Consider the following 19,812-nt stretch of genomic DNA (forward strand, 5'->3'; position numbering starts at 1 on the left):
CTGCTTTTAGCCTCACAGAAAAGGGTCAAGGTTAATCTCCGAGATAAGAGTGAGCAGTGCTGACTCCAACCTGCTGCCTCAGCAGTCCTCCCACAAGCTGCCAACTGCTGCCAGCCCCGGCACTGGCATAGTGCTTTTCCTGGCTTCAAAAAAGCCCTAACAAGAGCATTTGGGTCGGCCTTTTTGCTTTAGGTCCCTTAACCAGTGCGGTCTTATTTATAAAAACACAGAGTTTTTTTCCCAAAATACCAGACACCTCGCAAATAGACATCATTTTTCAAAACAGTATGCTATTATCTCCCGGAAATACCAGTTTCCTTAGAAATACCCCACAATTTCTACCGAAAATACTACTTTACACTCCTCAATATCACACTTACTCCCATCAAGATGGCATTTGATCCCAGAAATACCAGGTTCTGCGCCCAAAATATTCCTTTCTCTCTCGATTCTAGTACTTGTAGGTAGAGCGCTTGAGAAAGACTTTGGAGGCTTTCCTCAGCCTCCAGAAAACAAGAAGACTTTACACGCTTTTGGGGTTTGGATATTTTGTATTTTGGTTTTTTTTTTTTTCTTTTTTTTTTTAATAATAAGGGTTTGTTTTGTTTTTAAGTCCAGTCCAATGTAATAAATTCTCAGTCATACAACAGATGAATTTTCAAGGTCTTGCTGCCGATGGACCACGCTCCACTTGAACATCAAGTGGAGCAGGAGGCAGACTTCATTCAGAAAAGTGGAATTTTGATGGGATGTTGCTGTCTTATGGAGAGGAATCTCTGTGTCCCGCAGGCTCAGCTAACAGGCGGACACAGATTTCTGGATGGTGACCATCACTCTGCCACCGCTCCTGCTGCCTAGTCTCTCTTCATCATCGGTATCCAGCAGGAGGTCACGAAGCTCTGGAGGCACGGTTGTATCCAGGTCATCATCTGAAACTTCTTCCACCAGATTGGAAGGGACCAGTGCTCTTGTGCCATCCGTCAGCTCTCCCAGAAACCAGCCATCCTCATCCACGTCTCCAAAGATGTGAACGTATTGTCCAGCAGTCAGTGGGAGCTCGTTTTCTGGGTCCTCATTAGGGCCCTCAAAAGGATTGTAGCTGGGACGAGCTAAGAATCTTCAAATTAGCGGTGATGTCCGTCTGCGAGTGTGCAGGCTGCAGACTGCCATCAGCCACCCTTCCGACTCCTCCAACCCTTCCTGTGGGTTGGAGCATTCCTGTTCTGGGTTTTTGTGCATTACAGCTTTTTCCCAATCTCCTGGAGCTGCCTGCATTTCTCCTCTAGCCTCTTGCTGACTACCTCAAGTTTGGCCACAGCCTGCTGGAGCCTCTGCAGCTCCCGGCACACTTCTGGAGAGCGTCCCTCTCTCAGCAGGTGGTTCTGGGCCTGTAGGGCCTGGCTCTGCCTCTCCAAGTCGCTCAGGGCTCGTTGGAGGCAGCTGCGCTGCTCCAGCAGCTTGCTGGTTGTGCTACCTGGGAGCCCCAGGTCTTCTTTGGACATCTCTGGCACCTAGAACCAGAAAATCATAGAATAACAGAACGGTTTGGGTAGGAAGGGGCCTTCAAGACTCTCCCGTTCCAAGCCCATGCCATGGGCAAAGACATCTTCCACTAGGTCAGGATGCCCAAACGTGCCTCCAGCCTGGCCTGGAGCACTGCCAGGGACGGGGCATCCGCAGCCTCTCTGGGCAGCCTGTGTCAGTGCCTCAGCACCCTCATGCTGCTGTGTCTTTCCTCCTTGTATCTCATCCATATCTCCCCTCTTCTACTTTCAAGGCATTGTCCTTTGTTGTATCACTACTATCCTGCCTTACAACAAGTCCCTCTCCAGCTTTCCCCAGTCCAGTCCTCCTTCAGGCACTGGAAGGCCACTCTGTGGTGTCCCCAGAGCCTCCTCTCCCCGTGGCTGAACAAACCCCACTCTCTCAGTGTCATCTCACCTGGACATGAGCGTCCTTCACAGCCAGTCGACTGGAGCCCTGCTCTGCACGGTGGTGGCCCAGAGCTCCCTCTCTGTCCTGGGAGCAGGACATTCTGTGGCTTTCCACATGCTGGGGCTCACTCTCCCAGCTTCCCACGATGTACTGGTTGAACAGCCTCCTCTCCAGCTCCAGCTGATGCTGGAGCTGGCGGATGCAGGCGGGCTGGTCACCATCCCTCTCCCTGCGCAACTTGCTGAGGATGCTCTGCAGCTTGGCGCGAGCTGCCCTGCTGCTCCTGTGGGGGCTCTTCAGCTCCTTGGCCAGCTGCTGCTGCAGCTCACGAGCCTGGTGCAGGGCCACGTCACACTCCTGCTGCAGCAGCTCCTGCGTCGCATGCAGCTCGGCCTCCTTCCAGCGCAGCAGCTGCCGGATCTCCGTTGCCCGCTGCCGCTGCTCCCACTCCTTCAGCCGCTGCTCCTCCTCGGCCTGCTGCTTCTCCCAGGCACAATGCAGTCGGTCAGCCAGGAGCTGCCGCTCCCGCTCTGCCTCCCCCTGCAGCTCGCGTCTCTCGACGGCCCAGCGGCGCTGCGGCTCCTGGGAGCGGAGCCGCTCGCCCTCCAGCTGGGCCCGCAGCGCCTCCAGCTCCCGCCTGTGCTCCTCCCGCTGCGCGGGGCAGGCCGGGGGCTGTGCCGGGCCCCGGCGGGGATTGGGCCGGCTGCGCTTTGCCTGTCGCCGTCCCGCGCTGCCCTGCAGCATGGTCACGGAGTTGTGAAGAGACCCTCGGCCGCCAAAAGCTGTGGCCAGAGGCCACCGATGGTCGCTCTCCTTCCCGGGGTTTGCAAGGACAGCTGCCCCTGACCTCGAAGCGCTCACTGCCTCTGGTCCCTGTCGCGAGGGTGTGCAGACAGTGAATGCTGTGCGGGGGTGCGCCAGCGGCCTTCTATGCTGCGTGCCTGCCTGGCACATAATGGAGGGCGGGGCAGTGACCTGCAGTGCTATTGGACAGTGCGGCCTTCTGGCCCAGCTCATAATGGAGGGTGGGGCTGTGGCCTTCTGCGCTATGGAGCAGGGCGGCCTTCTAGCCCCAGCTCAAAATGGAGACTGGGGCAGAGTGGTTTTAAGCTGCGTTGGGTGGTAGAGAGACGTCATGGTGTTGGGCAGAACTGCCTTCCACAGCGCTACGCCGTAGGACGACCTTTAGTGGTGCTGGGATATATGGTCTTCTCTGGCACTGGAGAAGAATAACAGTAGGCCATCCAACTCATTGTGATTTCCATTTAGATTCCAGTAAAGAAAATATCTCACCATACTTTCATGGTTTTGTGATTTTTGGTTTTCGGTATTCTACATTATAGCATCATGTTGTGCACTGGGAGTTAAAGTGTTCATGCTCCAGTTCCGGGTACCTGTCTCTGTACATCTCGGAAGCCATGGGATCTGGCCCTTCCTGGGTTGGGATCTCTTACTGCCTTGCAGTGGGTATAGGAGGGTGCTTCCCTAGATGTACCAAGCTTTTCAGGTTTGACTCGCTCTCAGTAACTCTCTTTCGCTCCTATTTTATTTGATTTATTAGTCTCAATTTCAATTAGATTGTCCCATATGTCGGCCTGACCCTACCCGCAGGGAGGTGTGCTGCCTCCCTGGGGCACGGGTCAGAGACATTTCCAGGAGACTTCCTGGTCTGATTCGCCCTTCCGATTATTACCCGTTATTGATAATCCAGGCTGGCAGTGACGAAGTTGCAGAGAGGAGTCTCAGAGCTATCAAGAAAGACTTCAGGGGACTGGGGCGGGTAGTCGAGGGAGCGGGTGTGCAGGTGGTGTTTTCTTCCATACCTTCAGTGGCAGGGCGGGATACTGAGAGATACCAAAAAACACACCTCATAAATAAATGGCTCAAAAGTTGGTGCAAATCCAGGGATTTTGGGTTTTTCGACCATGGGGAAACTTACTCAGCACCTGGCATGATGGCAGCAAATGAAAGTAGTCTGTCTCTGAGGGGGAGGAGGATCTTAGCTGAGGAACTAGCAGGACTCATTGACAGGTCTTTAAACTAGGTATGAAGGGGGAAGGGAGCAAAATCAGGGATGTTGAGCTTGAGCGGGTCATTCCAGGGCTCGTACCGAACCTGCTGGGCGACGACAGTCAAGTACACAGGGATGGACTGAGGCAGGGGGGTGTTGGGGATGCTGCTGTTCTAGGGGAACCTAGACCATCTATAAAGGCGGTGCGACGGAAAGCCGAGCTGAAGTGCCTTTATACTAATGCACACAGCCTGGGAAACAAGCAGGATGAGTTGGAAACCGTGATGTGCTTAGAAAATTACGACCTTGTTGCTATCACGGAAACGTGGTGGGATGATTCCCATAACTGGAATACCACCATTGAGGGCTATCGGCTCTTTAGAAGAGATAGGCTAGGTAGGAAGGGTGGGGGAGTAGCCCTCTATGTCAAAGAGTGGATAGACTGTGAGGAGCTTCCTCTGAGAAACAGTCATGATCAGGTTGAGAGCCTGTGGGTTAGAATTAGGAATGGGTCTAACAAAGGCCAGCTGGTGATAGGAGTATACTATAGGCCACCTGATCAAGGGGAGACTGTTGACGAGGCTTTCTTGCTTCAGATGCGGGAGGCTTCGTGCTCACGGGCTCTTGTCCTGATGGGGGACTTCAACCATCCGGATATCTCCTGGATAGATCACACGGCGAGTTGCAAGAGGTCCAGGAGGCTCTTGGAATGTGTTGATGATAACTTTCTGGTCCAGGTGTTGGACAGACCGACCAGAGGTGAAGCGCTGCTGGACCTGCTGCTCACCAGTGTGGAGGATATAATTAATGGTGTTAAGGTCGGAGGCAGCCTGGGTTGCAGTGACCACGCTCTGGTTGAGTTTGTGATCTCGAGAACTGTGGGCCTGGTGAAGAGTGGCATCAGGACCCTGAACTTTGGGAGAGCAAACTTTAAGCTGTTCAATGGACTGTTGGCCGAGATCCCCTGGGATGCTCTCTTTAAAAACAAAAATGCTGAAGAGAGCTGGTTACTCTTCAAGGATGCCTTCCTAAGAGCGCAAGAACTCTCTGTCCCACTGAACAAGAAAGCGGGCAGAGGAGGGAGGATGCCGGCGTGGCTCAGTAAGGACCTGCTGAGAGAGCTGAGGGCGAAGAAAGGTGTGTACAAACTCTGGAAACAAGGGCATGCCACCTGGGAAGAATACAGGGATGTTGTCCGGACTTGCAGATGTGGGATCAGGAAAGCCAAGGCGCAGGTAGAACTGAACTTGGCGAGGGACGTGAAAAACAACAGGAAGACTTTCTATAGGTACATTAGCCAGAAGAGACAGGCCAAAGCGAGTGTGCCTCCTTTGGTAAACGTAAAAGGAGAACTGGTTTCAACGGACGAAGAGAAGGCCGAGGTACTCAATGAGTTCTTTGCCTCGGTCTTCACTGGCGGCCAGGACTCCAGTACTCCTTCCGTCCCTGAGCCCTGCATCCCTACACCTCTGGGTGGGGACTGGGGTGGTAAATCCCCCCCTGCTGTGAGGACAGAGCAGGTCCGAGACCGCCTCATGAGACTGAATGTGTACAAGTCTATTGGGCCATATGGCATGCATCCCAGGGTTCTGAAGGAGCTGGCTGAGGTGGTTGCCGAGCCGCTCTCCATCATATTTGAGAAGTCGTGGCTGTCTGGTGTGGTCCCGGATGACTGGAGGAAGGGTCACATCACTCCCATTTACAAGAAAGGGAGCAAGGAGGACCCCGGGAACTACAGGCCAGTGAGTCTCACCTCTGTGCCTGGGAAGATCATGGAACAGATCATCCTGGATGACATGCTTGATCACATGAGGAAAGGGCGTGTGATCCGTGACAGCCAGCACGGCTTCACCAGAGGAAGGTCATGCTTGACCAATCTGGTGGCCTTTTATGATGGAGTGACGGCATCGGTGGACAAGGGAAAGGCGACCGATGTCATTTACCTGGACTTGAGCAAGGCCTTTGACATGGTCCCCCACCACATCCTTCTCTCCAAACTGGAGGGATGTGGATTTGATGGGTGGACCACTCGATGGATAAGAAACTGGTTGAAAGGCCGCAGACAGAGGGTGGTCATCAATGGCTCTATGTCCAGGTGGAGGCTGGTAACGAGCGGCGTCCCCCAGGGATCTGTCTTGGGACCGGTGCTCTTTAACATCTTTATAAATGACATTGATGACGGAATTGAGTGCACCCTCAGCAAGTTTGCTGACGACACCAAGCTGAGTGGTGTGGTTGACACAGTTGAAGGACGGGATGCCATTCAGAGGGACCTCGAGAGGCTAGAAAGGTGGGCCTGGGTGAACCTGATGAGGTTCAACACGGCAAAGTGCAGAGTTTTGCACTTGGGCCGGAGGAATCCCAAGCATCCCTACAGACTGGAAGGAGAGGTCCTTGAGAGCAGCCCTGTGGAGAAGGACCTGGGGGTCTTGGTAGACGAAAAACTGAACATGAGCCAGCAGTGTGCCCTTGCGGCTCGGAAGGCAAATGGGATCCTGGGCTCCATCAGAAGAGGGGTGGCCAGCAGAGACAGAGAGGTGATTGTTCCCCTCTACTCTGCTCTTGTGAGGCCCCATCTGGAATACTGCGTCCAGGTCTGGAGCCCCCAGTACAAGAAAGACAGGGAGCTGTTGGAGAGGGTCCAGAGGAGGGCCACGAAGATGATCAGGGGACTGGAGCACCTCCCCTATGAGGACAGGCTGAGGGAGCTGGGCTTGTTCAGCCTGGAGAAAAGAAGGCTGCGGGGTGACCTCATTGCAGCCTTTCAGTACCTAAAGGGAGCCTACAAAGAGGAGGGGAATCAAGTCTTTGAAAGGGTGAGTGACAGCAGGACAAGGGGAAATGGTTTTAAGCTGAGGGAAGGGAGATATAGGTTGGATGTCAGGGGGAAATTCTTTACGGAGAGAGTGGTGAGGTACTGGAACAGGCTGCCCAGAAAGGTTGTGGATGCCCCATCCCTGGATGTGTTCAAAGCCAGATTGGATGGGGCCCTGGGCAGTCTGGTCTAGCATTAGGTGGAATGGTGGTGGCCCTGCATGTGGCAGGGGGGTTGGAGATTCATGATCCTTGAGGTCCCTTCCAACCCTGGCAATTCTGTGATTCTGTGATTCCGATATCATAGTTAGCAAAATAAGTTTTCCTCCATAGATTGTTGCTACTGGTTGCTTTCCTGCCTTGAGTTCAGCTCCAATCTCCCTATCCCTTTTCCCTTTTCCTTCTCATTTTGTGGGGCCGGGGGGGCCCAGGGGCCTGCCTATTGCCCCCCTGTCACCGGCATAGACTGATCTAGTTAATTCCGTGACACATATCTACAAGCTAGTTAAGTTAAAAGAACCTGGCTGCGGGTGTATCCTTCTCAAGGAGCTGCTGGAGCAGATGGCCAGGCTGTTGCGGGAAATCAGCAGCCTTAGGAGCTCATGGGAATATCTGAGGGAGACAGATAGGAGGAGGTGTGAACCTACTTCCACTGCAGAAACGCAGCCTCATCCTAAGTCCCTGCAAGTGGGAGTAGCCAATCCAGCTGCTTGCCTGCAGGTCAGGGATCTAGACAGCCCACGAGAGGAAAGGGGATGGACCCTCGTCTCTGCTCAAAGCAGAAGAAAGCGTCTGCCCCCAAGCCCCCACTGGGACTATCTGTATGTATTTCTGTCCACATTCCTTTTTTTTTCTTTTTTTTCTGCACTTATGCCTTCTCTCAGTCTCCGTGATGGCACTGCAGTCGAACAAGCGTTAGAACTGCTGGTTTGTTTAAATGGGGAAACCTTGAAAAAAGAAGTGCCAAAGTGCAAAAGTGTTTAAAGAAAATGAAACAAGGCACAGAATTGGCCTTTTTAATAGACATCTGTAGAAAGATCTGTTTTACCAGAAACTCTTCTTTCCTCTCTCAGAAGAACATTGGAATTGAAGAAAAGTTGCAGGAATTGAAGAAAAGTTGTGTTTAACGTCAGGAAAGGAACAGTATCTTTGCTTGACAGTAATAACCTTCAGTGGGTAATGCTCTGAAGGAGGCTTTGGGTTTGCTTTTGAAGAGGTTAACCTGGGAAATATCTAAACTGGTGTTTCAGAAGATTGGTGTATACTGACTCACAGGTGGTTTGTGCAGGCTGATGTAAATTGGTATGGCTCAATAATTCCATTAGCACTGGAGATACGTGGTCCGTGAGCAAGCGGTTATTATTGTGATACTGAAACCAAACTTGATTTTTGAGTATAGGTTGATTTCTTTACTGTGGATAGAAAACTTTGTTCACTGTCATTTTTATCTAAAATAATGTTTGATGTTTGTAATAGTTTGAGAAGTAAAAGCTTAGTTTGAAGACAAGTGAAAAAAAAAATACAGCCAATTTTCCTTTCAGCTGTTTCTTTTCTTGTTGATGGTTATCTTTCAAAGTTACAGGATTCAAGAGGAACTCTTGGAAGAATACAGTCCAAGGAGCAAATTCAAGAATGCAGAAGGGAAGCACAAATAAAAGGGGGATCGGAATAGTAACTATGCTTGTAATGAGTTGGTAGCTGTGTTCACATAAATATACCATCTTTACAGTAGGGATCAACTTTGAGTTGTTCACAATCCTTAGGAGACTGCAAGACTTGGCGTAAGCGCATTTTCTTCCCAAGTCCTGAAACAATCATTCTCCCTTCCGGACAACCTTTTATGCAGCCACAGGAATAACACCACCAAAAGCTGCCAACAGAAGCCACATTTTAACTTTTCCTCCCTTCACACCCCTAGAATAAAACAAAGAGCTGTTTGTTAAATGTAAATAAAATGTGTTGTGTGCATTTCCTGAGCAATTGTCCTAAGCAGTCCTTTTTCCACGTTATCTGTGCACAGCCACTCACTGCCAGGAGCAGTAAGGCAATAGCTGACGTGCCCTGGGATGCAAGGAGGCCCACGGGCACTGGCCAAGGATTCTGCACTGCCACTCATCCCAAACTGTACTAACAGCTGTGAGGTAACTGCCATGTATGACTGAGAACACTTCTGAGTTCCGCAAAACCTTTTTTGCTTATACCTTTCCCTTCTTGAAATGATCTAATCCCCATTTCACTGTCTCTACTTGGAACAGTTTTCGTGTGCTGTTTTCTTGTAATCATCCTCAGGACCTCTACAAAACCTCCCACGAGAGAAGTGTGGTCACTGCAACATGGAACTGCTAAGTTTATGGTGTTGGTTTTCTTGTGGTGTTAGTATGTTTTAAGTTCCCTTGAACAGCAAAGTTACTATATAATAAACTACGGGTAATGGCTATTTAGAAGTTACAATAACCCAATATATTTCTTAAAAGCTTCATTATCTGTCCCAACATCACAGAGCAGATCCATAAATCACGTGTGCTTCAGTCTACCGTTGAATTGTGTCAGCATTCTTATAGGCTGGGTTGGAATCACTTGAACTTCTGCTTTGCATCAAGAGTTATGAACTAATAGTCTTCCTTATGCTGAAAGGTGGAGATCAGATCTCAGCAATGCCATCTTATTGCAATACTATCTAGGGACAGGTTGTGAAACATGGGAAGGCCTCTCATTGGCCACCTACAGATGGGCTAATTACAGTCAATAGCGGCTATCTGCTAGAAAGTTGTGATTCCCCCTCTTAGATGTACGGCACTCTGTTGTGTGCCCAGCCTGTTGCGCCCTGCTCATTGGCTTTTGGTAATTTTCTCCCTGCAACAGTCCAAAGTCAATATATTAAAATACCACACTTTTAACTTCCAAGTAATTATCAGAAGTTTTTGCTGCATGTTCCCACTGGTTTTACACAAAGTTCAATCAATTTCAGTTTTACAAATTTCGGCAATCTTACATTTAGAATTTCCAGCATTCCAAGAGGCATATGCTCTCAAAATTTGATAGGCGGTATCGATGGCACAGTATCAGTAAATGTGAAATATCAGAGCCAAGGCTAACCTAACACACACACTCAAAAATCCTTCAGGGCACAACATATATTGACGTACTTTTTGGCATTCTGAAGGCAAGAAACACAAACGTGCACGCACTGCAAGATGTAGCACATATAAGAATCTATCTATGTTCAATTGTCTTTTAAATGATTCAGTTTTAAAGGCTGACATCAGTTGCACGTGGCTTACAACACTGCTGACATGTCACGTTAGCAGGAAGCTTACAGAACTGGTAATTCTTTTCAGTGCTTCCCCCCAAATCACTTATTTATAAGAAATATAAGCCTCTGTGCAATTACCACTTTCTTTTCCAGCCAGATGCAAATCCCTCTGCACACACAGTTCATTCCGATGCAGTCTGCATGCCACACAGACAGAACAGAAATGAAACTCCGTATGGAAAGCAGGAAAGCCTGAAGAGCCAGGATCTGTCATGCTTACATCAGATAGGATGTGAGTTTAATGCAGCGACGGCCCCTTGCTTGAAAAACCTCACGACTAATTGGTTCCCACCCTGAGCTTAACAATCTCCCAACGAAGAATTCTCACTTGCAGCAGCTAGGTTATCGGCAGGGTAAAGTTCTCAACAGCTGCAGCTAATTCTGCATCAAGTAAACAGAGTAAAAGTCCTTCCACAATCCAATATCAAATAGTACAGAAAGACGTATGTCTAATGTTAGAAGTAACAGAAATTGCCCTGAAGAATTGGTTGAATGCAAAATGCTCTCATCACTCACAGTATTGCTCTTTCTCTTCAAATTTCCCCAACTTTGTTTTTTAAATGCTGATGTTTTTATTGGCCTTAATTGGGCAATTTCTGCCATTGGTCAGACAGGATTTATCAGTGAAAAGACAGGAACATGCCATGCCGTGCAAGGCTACCATGATTTACAGCTCAGATTATCTCGCAGTATTTAAAGAGCCTTGGCATTAAGAGCATGCCGCCAGTACAATTTCCAAGGCTACTCAAGAAAAGGATATAAGTATGTGGTCTCTGGCAAGTTGAGAAAAGAAACTATCCAATTACTCCAGCAAAATCTGGGTCAGCCTAAGCAGTGAGGTGCCAGCAACAGATGGGCTCCACCAGCCCTTGAATCCTACACTCTATCTCCCCTTCCTCTGAAACAAGCGCTCTGACATATTACACGCACAGCCCCTTGGTGAACTATTGAGGTTCATCTTAACAGAGAAGTTTTTTCGCTCCACAGGAATGCTTTAGAATTAGAGAGTAGAAATGTTCAGATGCAGCTACTCCTAGCTCAATTTCAATACACGCCAATGTATTTCATGATTATCTGCCAACGATACAACAGTTATCAGGCCTAGAGATAGTACTGGCGATAGAGTCAGGTTTCTCTACGAAGGCATCTCTAGGCACACTTGTAAATCCCGCCCTGAGACACAGCCCAACCTCACGCTGTATTTGTTCTCGAGAGCTGGAGAGATCCTTTTTCACCTGGGAAAGCCAACCCTTCAGGAACACTGCAACAGAACTAAAAGGCAATCCAACACACCACATTCGTATCTGCCAGTGCATTCAGCAACTCCTACAAGAAATCACTTCATACAATTCCCTACCTACTGTAAAGATGGTATATTTATGTGAACACAGCTACCAACTCATTACAAGCATAGTTACTATTCCGATCCCCCTTTTATTTGTGCTTCCCTTCTGCATTCTTGAATTTGCTCCTTGGACTGTATTCTTCCAAGAGTTCCTCTTGAATCCTGTAACTTTGAAAGATAACCATCAACAAGAAAAGAAACAGCTGAAAGGAAAATTGGCTGTATTTTTTTTTTCACTTGTCTTCAAACTAAGCTTTTACTTCTCAAACTATTACAAACATCAAACATTATTTTAGATAAAAATGACAGTGAACAAAGTTTTCTATCCACAGTAAAGAAATCAACCTATACTCAAAAATCAAGTTTGGTTTCAGTATCACAATAATAACCGCTTGCTCACGGACCACGTATCTCCAGTGCTAATGGAATTATTGAGCCATACCAATTTACATCAGCCTGCACAAACCACCTGTGAGTCAGTATACACCAATCTTCTGAAACACCAGTTTAGATATTTCCCAGGTTAACCTCTTCAAAAGCAAACCCAAAGCCTCCTTCAGAGCATTACCCACTGAAGGTTATTACTGTCAAGCAAAGATACTGTTCCTTTCCTGACGTTAAACACAACTTTTCTTCAATTCCTGCAACTTTTCTTCAATTCCAATGTTCTTCTGAGAGAGGAAAGAAGAGTTTCTGGTAAAACAGATCTTTCTACAGATGTCTATTAAAAAGGCCAATTCTGTGCCTTGTTTCATTTTCTTTAAACACTTTTGCACTTTGGCACTTCTTTTTTCAAGGTTTCCCCATTTAAACAAACCAGCAGTTCTAACGCTTGTTCGACTGCAGTGCCATCACGGAGACTGAGAGAAGGCATAAGTGCAGAAAAAAAAGAAAAAAAAAGGAATGTGGACAGAAATACATACAGATAGTCCCAGTGGGGGCTTGGGGGCAGACGCTTTCTTCTGCTTTGAGCAGAGACGAGGGTCCATCCCCTTTCCTCTCGTGGGCTGTCTAGATCCCTGACCTGCAGGCAAGCAGCTGGATTGGCTACTCCCACTTGCAGGGACTTAGGATGAGGCTGCGTTTCTGCAGTGGAAGTAGGTTCACACCTCCTCCTATCTGTCTCCCTCAGATATTCCCATGAGCTCCTAAGGCTGCTGATTTCCCGCAACAGCCTGGCCATCTGCTCCAGCAGCTCCTTGAGAAGGATACACCCGCAGCCAGGTTCTTTTAACTTAACTAGCTTGTAGATATGTGTCACGGAATTAACTAGATCAGTCTATGCCGGTGACAGGGGGGCAATAGGCAGGCCCCTGGGCCCCCCCGGCCCCACAAAATGAGAAGGAAAAGGGAAAAGGGATAGGGAGATTGGAGCTGAACTCAAGGCAGGAAAGCAACCAGTAGCAACAATCTATGGAGGAAAACTTATTTTGCTAACTATGATATCGGAATCACAGAATCACAGAATTGCCAGGGTTGGAAGGGACCTCAAGGATCATGAATCTCCAACCCCCCTGCCACATGCAGGGCCACCACCATTCCACCTAATGCTAGACCAGACTGCCCAGGGCCCCATCCAATCTGGCTTTGAACACATCCAGGGATGGGGCATCCACAACCTTTCTGGGCAGCCTGTTCCAGTACCTCACCACTCTCTCCGTAAAGAATTTCCCCCTGACATCCAACCTATATCTCCCTTCCCTCAGCTTAAAACCATTTCCCCTTGTCCTGCTGTCACTCACCCTTTCAAAGACTTGATTCCCCTCCTCTTTGTAGGCTCCCTTTAGGTACTGAAAGGCTGCAATGAGGTCACCCCGCAGCCTTCTTTTCTCCAGGCTGAACAAGCCCAGCTCCCTCAGCCTGTCCTCATAGGGGAGGTGCTCCAGTCCCCTGATCATCTTCGTGGCCCTCCTCTGGACCCTCTCCAACAGCTCCCTGTCTTTCTTGTACTGGGGGCTCCAGACCTGGACGCAGTATTCCAGATGGGGCCTCACAAGAGCAGAGTAGAGGGGAACAATCACCTCTCTGTCTCTGCTGGCCACCCCTCTTCTGATGGAGCCCAGGATCCCATTTGCCTTCCGAGCCGCAAGGGCACACTGCTGGCTCATGTTCAGTTTTTCGTCTACCAAGACCCCCAGGTCCTTCTCCACAGGGCTGCTCTCAAGGACCTCTCCTTCCAGTCTGTAGGGATGCTTGGGATTCCTCCGGCCCAAGTGCAAAACTCTGCACTTTGCCGTGTTGAACCTCATCAGGTTCACCCAGGCCCACCTTTCTAGCCTCTCGAGGTCCCTCTGAATGGCATCCCGTCCTTCAACTGTGTCAACCACACCACTCAGCTTGGTGTCGTCAGCAAACTTGCTGAGGGTGCACTCAATTCCGTCATCAATGTCATTTATAAAGATGTTAAAGAGCACCGGTCCCAAGACAGATCCCTGGGGGACGCCGCTCGTTACCAGCCTCCACCTGGACATAGAGCCATTGATGACCACCCTCTGTCTGCGGCCTTTCAACCAGTTTCTTATCCATCGAGTGGTCCACCCATCAAATCCACATCCCTCCAGTTTGGAGAGAAGGATGTGGTGGGGGACCATGTCAAAGGCCTTGCTCAAGTCCAGGTAAATGACATCGGTCGCCTTTCCCTTGTCCACCGATGCCGTCACTCCATCATAAAAGGCCACCAGATTGGTCAAGCATGACCTTCCTCTGGTGAAGCCGTGCTGGCTGTCACGGATCACACGCCCTTTCCTCATGTGATCAAGCATGTCATCCAGGATGATCTGTTCCATGATCTTCCCAGGCACAGAGGTGAGACTCACTGGCCTGTAGTTCCCGGGGTCCTCCTTGCTCCCTTTCTTGTAAATGGGAGTGATGTGACCCTTCCTCCAGTCATCCGGGACCACACCAGACAGCCACGACTTCTCAAATATGATGGAGAGCGGCTCGGCAACCACCTCAGCCAGCTCCTTCAGAACCCTGGGATGCATGCCATATGGCCCAATAGACTTGTACACATTCAGTCTCATGAGGCGGTCTCGGACCTGCTCTGTCCTCACAGCAGGGGGGGATTTACCACCCCAGTCCCCACCCAGAGGTGTAGGGATGCAGGGCTCAGGGACGGAAGGAGTACTGGAGTCCTGGCCGCCAGTGAAGACCGAGGCAAAGAACTCATTGAGTACCTCGGCCTTCTCTTCGTCCGTTGAAACCAGTTCTCCTTTTACGTTTACCAAAGGAGGCACACTCGCTTTGGCCTGTCTCTTCTGGCTAATGTACCTATAGAAAGTCTTCCTGTTGTTTTTCACGTCCCTCGCCAAGTTCAGTTCTACCTGCGCCTTGGCTTTCCTGATCCCACATCTGCAAGTCCGGACAACATCCCTGTATTCTTCCCAGGTGGCATGCCCTTGTTTCCAGAGTTTGTACACACCTTTCTTCGCCCTCAGCTCTCTCAGCAGGTCCTTACTGAGCCACGCCGGCATCCTCCCTCCTCTGCCCGCTTTCTTGTTCAGTGGGACAGAGAGTTCTTGCGCTCTTAGGAAGGCATCCTTGAAGAGTAACCAGCTCTCTTCAGCATTTTTGTTTTTAAAGAGAGCATCCCAGGGGATCTCGGCCAACAGTCCATTGAACAGCTTAAAGTTTGCTCTCCCAAAGTTCAGGGTCCTGATGCCACTCTTCACCAGGCCCACAGTTCTCGAGATCACAAACTCAACCAGAGCGTGGTCACTGCAACCCAGGCTGCCTCCGACCTTAACACCATTAATTATATCCTCCACACTGGTGAGCAGCAGGTCCAGCAGCGCTTCACCTCTGGTCGGTCTGTCCAACACCTGGACCAGAAAGTTATCATCAACACATTCCAAGAGCCTCCTGGACCTCTTGCAACTCGCCGTGTGATCTATCCAGGAGATATCCGGATGGTTGAAGTCCCCCATCAGGACAAGAGCCCGTGAGCACGAAGCCTCCCGCATCTGAAGCAAGAAAGCCTCGTCAACAGTCTCCCCTTGATCAGGTGGCCTATAGTATACTCCTATCACCAGCTGGCCTTTGTTAGACCCATTCCTAATTCTAACCCACAGGCTCTCAACCTGATCATGACTGTTTCTCAGAGGAAGCTCCTCACAGTCTATCCACTCTTTGACATAGAGGGCTACTCCCCCACCCTTCCTACCTAGCCTATCTCTTCTAAAGAGCCGATAGCCCTCAATGGTGGTATTCCAGTTATGGGAATCATCCCACCACGTTTCCGTGATAGCAACAAGGTCGTAATTTTCTAAGCACATCACGGTTTCCAACTCATCCTGCTTGTTTCCCAGGCTGTGTGCATTAGTATAAAGGCACTTCAGCTCGGCTTTCCGTCGCACCGCCTTTATAGATGGTCTAGGTTCCCCTAGAACAGCAGCATCCCCAACACCCCCCTGCCTCAGTCCATCCCTGTGTACTTGACTGTCGTCGCCCAGGAGGTTCGGTACGAGCCCTGGAATGACCCGCTCAAGCTCAACATCCCTGACTTTGCTCCCTTCCCCCTTCATACCTAGTTTAAAGACCTGTCAATGAGTCCTGCTAGTTCCTCAGCTAAGATCCACCTCCCCCTCAGAGACAGACAACTTTCATTTGCTGCCATCATGCCAGGTGCTGAGTAAGTTTCCCCATGGTCGAAAAACCCAAAATCCCTGGATTTGCACCAACTTTTGAGCCATTTATTTATGAGGTGTGTTTTTTGGTATCTCTCAGTATCCCGCCCTGCCACTGAAGGTATGGAAGAAAACACCACCTGCACACCCGCTCCCTCGACTACCCGCCCCAGTCCCCTGAAGTCTTTCTTGATAGCTCTGAGACTCCTCTCTGCAACTTCGTCACTGCCAGCCTGGATTATCAATAACGGGTAATAATCGGAAGGGCGAATCAGACCAGGAAGTCTCCTGGAAATGTCTCTGACCCGTGCCCCAGGGAGGCAGCACACCTCCCTGCGGGTAGGGTCAGGCCGACATATGGGACAATCTAATTGAAATTGAGACTGATAAATCAAATAAAATAGGAGCGAAAGAGAGTTACTGAGAGCGAGTCAAACCTGAAAAGCTTGGTACATCTAGGGAAGCACCCTCCTATACCCACTGCAAGGCAGTAAGAGATCCCAACCCAGGAAGGGCCAGATCCCATGGCTTCCGAGATGTACAGAGACAGGTACCCGGAACTGGAGCATGAACACTTTAACTCCCAGTGCACAACATGATGCTATAATGTAGAATACCGAAAACCAAAAATCACAAAACCATGAAAGTATGGTGAGATATTTTCTTTACTGGAATCTAAATGGAAATCACAATGAGTTGGATGGCCTACTGTTATTCTTCTCCAGTGCCAGAGAAGACCATATATCCCAGCACCACTAAAGGTCGTCCTACGGCGTAGCGCTGTGGAAGGCAGTTCTGCCCAACACCATGACGTCTCTCTACCACCCAACGCAGCTTAAAACCACTCTGCCCCAGTCTCCATTTTGAGCTGGGGCTAGAAGGCCGCCCTGCTCCATAGCGCAGAAGGCCACAGCCCCACCCTCCATTATGAGCTGGGCCAGAAGGCCGCACTGTCGAATAGCACTGCAGGTCACTGCCCTGCCCTCCATTATGTGCCAGGCAGGCACGCAGCATAGAAGGCCGCTGGCGCACCCCCGCACAGCATTCACTGTCTGCACACCCTCGCGACAGGGACCAGAGGCAGTGAGCGCTTCGAGGTCAGGGGCAGCTGTCCTTGCAAACCCCGGGAAGGAGAGCGACCATCGGTGGCCTCTGGCCACAGCTTTTGGCGGCCGAGGGTCTCTTCACAACTCCGTGACCATGCTGCAGGGCAGCGCGGGACGGCGACAGGCAAAGCGCAGCCGGCCCAATCCCCGCCGGGGCCCGGCACAGCCCCCGGCCTGCCCCGCGCAGCGGGAGGAGCACAGGCGGGAGCTGGAGGCGCTGCGGGCCCAGCTGGAGGGCGAGCGGCTCCGCTCCCAGGAGCCGCAGCGCCGCTGGGCCGTCGAGAGACGCGAGCTGCAGGGGGAGGCAGAGCGGGAGCGGCAGCTCCTGGCTGACCGACTGCATTGTGCCTGGGAGAAGCAGCAGGCCGAGGAGGAGCAGCGGCTGAAGGAGTGGGAGCAGCGGCAGCGGGCAACGGAGATCCGGCAGCTGCTGCGCTGGAAGGAGGCCGAGCTGCATGCGACGCAGGAGCTGCTGCAGCAGGAGTGTGACGTGGCCCTGCACCAGGCTCGTGAGCTGCAGCAGCAGCTGGCCAAGGAGCTGAAGAGCCCCCACAGGAGCAGCAGGGCAGCTCGCGCCAAGCTGCAGAGCATCCTCAGCAAGTTGCGCAGGGAGAGGGATGGTGACCAGCCCGCCTGCATCCGCCAGCTCCAGCATCAGCTGGAGCTGGAGAGGAGGCTGTTCAACCAGTACATCGTGGGAAGCTGGGAGAGTGAGCCCCAGCATGTGGAAAGCCACAGAATGTCCTGCTCCCAGGACAGAGAGGGAGCTCTGGGCCACCACCGTGCAGAGCAGGGCTCCAGTCGACTGGCTGTGAAGGACGCTCATGTCCAGGTGAGATGACACTGAGAGAGTGGGGTTTGTTCAGCCACGGGGAGAGGAGGCTCTGGGGACACCACAGAGTGGCCTTCCAGTGCCTGAAGGAGGACTGGACTGGGGAAAGCTGGAGAGGGACTTGTTGTAAGGCAGGATAGTAGTGATACAACAAAGGACAGTGCCTTGAAAGTAGAAGAGGGGAGATATGGATGAGATACAAGGAGGAAAGACACAGCAGCATGAGGGTGCTGAGGCACTGACACAGGCTGCCCAGAGAGGCTGCGGATGCCCCGTCCCTGGCAGTGCTCCAGGCCAGGCTGGAGGCACGTTTGGGCAACCTGACCTAGTGGAAGATGTCTTTGCCCATGGCATGGGCTTGGAACGGGAGAGTCTTGAAGGCCCCTTCCTACCCAAACCGTTCTGTTATTCTATGATTTTCTGGTTCTAGGTGCCAGAGATGTCCAAAGAAGACCTGGGGCTCCCAGGCAGCACAACCAGCAAGCTGCTGGAGCAGCGCAGCTGCCTCCAACGAGCCCTGAGCGACTTGGAGAGGCAGAGCCAGGCCCTACAGGCCCAGAACCACCTGCTGAGAGAGGGACGCTCTCCAGAAGTGTGCCGGGAGCTGCAGAGGCTCCAGCAGGCTGTGGCCAAACTTGAGGTAGTCAGCAAGAGGCTGGAGGAGAAATGCAGGCAGCTCCAGGAGATTGGGAAAAAGCTGTAATGCACAAAAACCCAGAACAGGAATGCTCCAACCCACAGGAAGGGTTGGAGGAGTCGGAAGGGCGGCTGATGGCAGTCTGCAGCCTGCACACTCGCAGACGGACATCACCGCTAATTTGAAGATTCTTAGCTCGTCCCAGCTACAATCCTTTTGAGGGCCCTAATGAGGACCCAGAAAACGAGCTCCCACTGACTGCTGGACAATACGTTCACATCTTTGGAGACGTGGATGAGGATGGCTGGTTTCTGGGAGAGCTGACGGATGGCACAAGAGCACTGGTCCCTTCCAATCTGGTGGAAGAAGTTTCAGATGATGACCTGGATACAACCGTGCCTCCAGAGCTTCGTGACCTCCTGCTGGATACCGATGATGAAGAGAGACTAGGCAGCAGGAGCGGTGGCAGAGTGATGGTCACCATCCAGAAATCTGTGTCCGCCTGTTAGCTGAGCCTGCGGGACACAGAGATTCCTCTCCATAAGACAGCAACATCCCATCAAAATTCCACTTTTCTGAATGAAGTCTGCCTCCTGCTCCACTTGATGTTCAAGTGGAGCGTGGTCCATCGGCAGCAAGACCTTGAAAATTCATCTGTTGTATGACTGAGAATTTATTACATTGGACTGGACTTAAAAACAAAACAAACCCTTATTATTAAAAAAAAAAAAAAAAAAAAAAAAAAAAAACCCAAAATACAAAATATCCAAACCCCAAAAGCGTGTAAAGTCTTCTTGTTTTCTGGAGGCTGAGGAAAGCCTCCAAAGTCTTTCTCAAGCGTTCTACCTACAAGTACTAGAATCGAGAGAGAAAGGAATCATCATTGCTTGCTTCTGTTCTTTGGGACGCCTGGAATACCTTGGAAGACCACACTTTCTGAGCAATACATTCTGTCCCAAAGCAGCTGTTTGACCGCTTCCATTGGGTGATAAGGCATAGCGCTTGCACTGTCTGAAGGCACGGACTCCGATGCAAATCCAAATCCTTTATTGCAGGTCCCTACATCCTTTATATACATGCTGAAGCCCCCCCTTGTAATTTCCCATCCTTCCCTACAAGTCAGCAGAGCACTTAACAAGTCTCCTTTGCATCTAGTCACCAACTGCCCACACAAGTGCGTGTGACAATGCATGC

At 50.7% G+C, this 19,812-nt stretch overlaps 3 protein-coding genes across 3 annotated transcripts; 2 read left to right on the top strand and 1 right to left on the bottom strand.

The window, feature by feature from the left end:
• Nucleotides 1-599: 599 nt before the first annotated feature.
• On the bottom strand, nt 600-2,952 carry LOC149917678 (uncharacterized). Its single transcript, XM_090141983.1, has 3 exons — nt 1,942-2,952; nt 1,243-1,511; nt 600-1,117 (listed from the first exon to the last, which is right to left on the bottom strand). Exons 1-3 carry the CDS (start codon nt 2,950-2,952, stop codon nt 796-798), a joined length of 1,602 nt encoding a protein of 533 aa, XP_089998109.1. The 3' UTR covers nt 600-795.
• A 1,029-nt stretch (nt 2,953-3,981) lies between these two features.
• LOC149917679 (uncharacterized) lies at nt 3,982-14,948 on the top strand. The gene is made up of 2 exons (XM_090140203.1): nt 3,982-5,234; nt 14,651-14,948. Exons 1-2 carry the CDS (start codon nt 3,982-3,984, stop codon nt 14,946-14,948), a joined length of 1,551 nt encoding a protein of 516 aa, XP_089996329.1.
• A 2,105-nt stretch (nt 14,949-17,053) lies between these two features.
• LOC149917680 (RIMS-binding protein 3A-like) lies at nt 17,054-18,156 on the top strand. Its single transcript, XM_090142001.1, has one exon. It carries the CDS (start codon nt 17,244-17,246, stop codon nt 17,988-17,990), a length of 747 nt encoding a protein of 248 aa, XP_089998127.1. The 5' UTR covers nt 17,054-17,243; the 3' UTR covers nt 17,991-18,156.
• Nucleotides 18,157-19,812: the final 1,656 nt, after the last annotated feature.

This window comes from Phasianus colchicus, chromosome 5 (assembly GCF_987193195.1).
Source record: "Phasianus colchicus chromosome 5, bPhaCol1.hap1.1, whole genome shotgun sequence".
NCBI classification, from domain to species: domain Eukaryota; kingdom Metazoa; phylum Chordata; class Aves; order Galliformes; family Phasianidae; genus Phasianus; species Phasianus colchicus.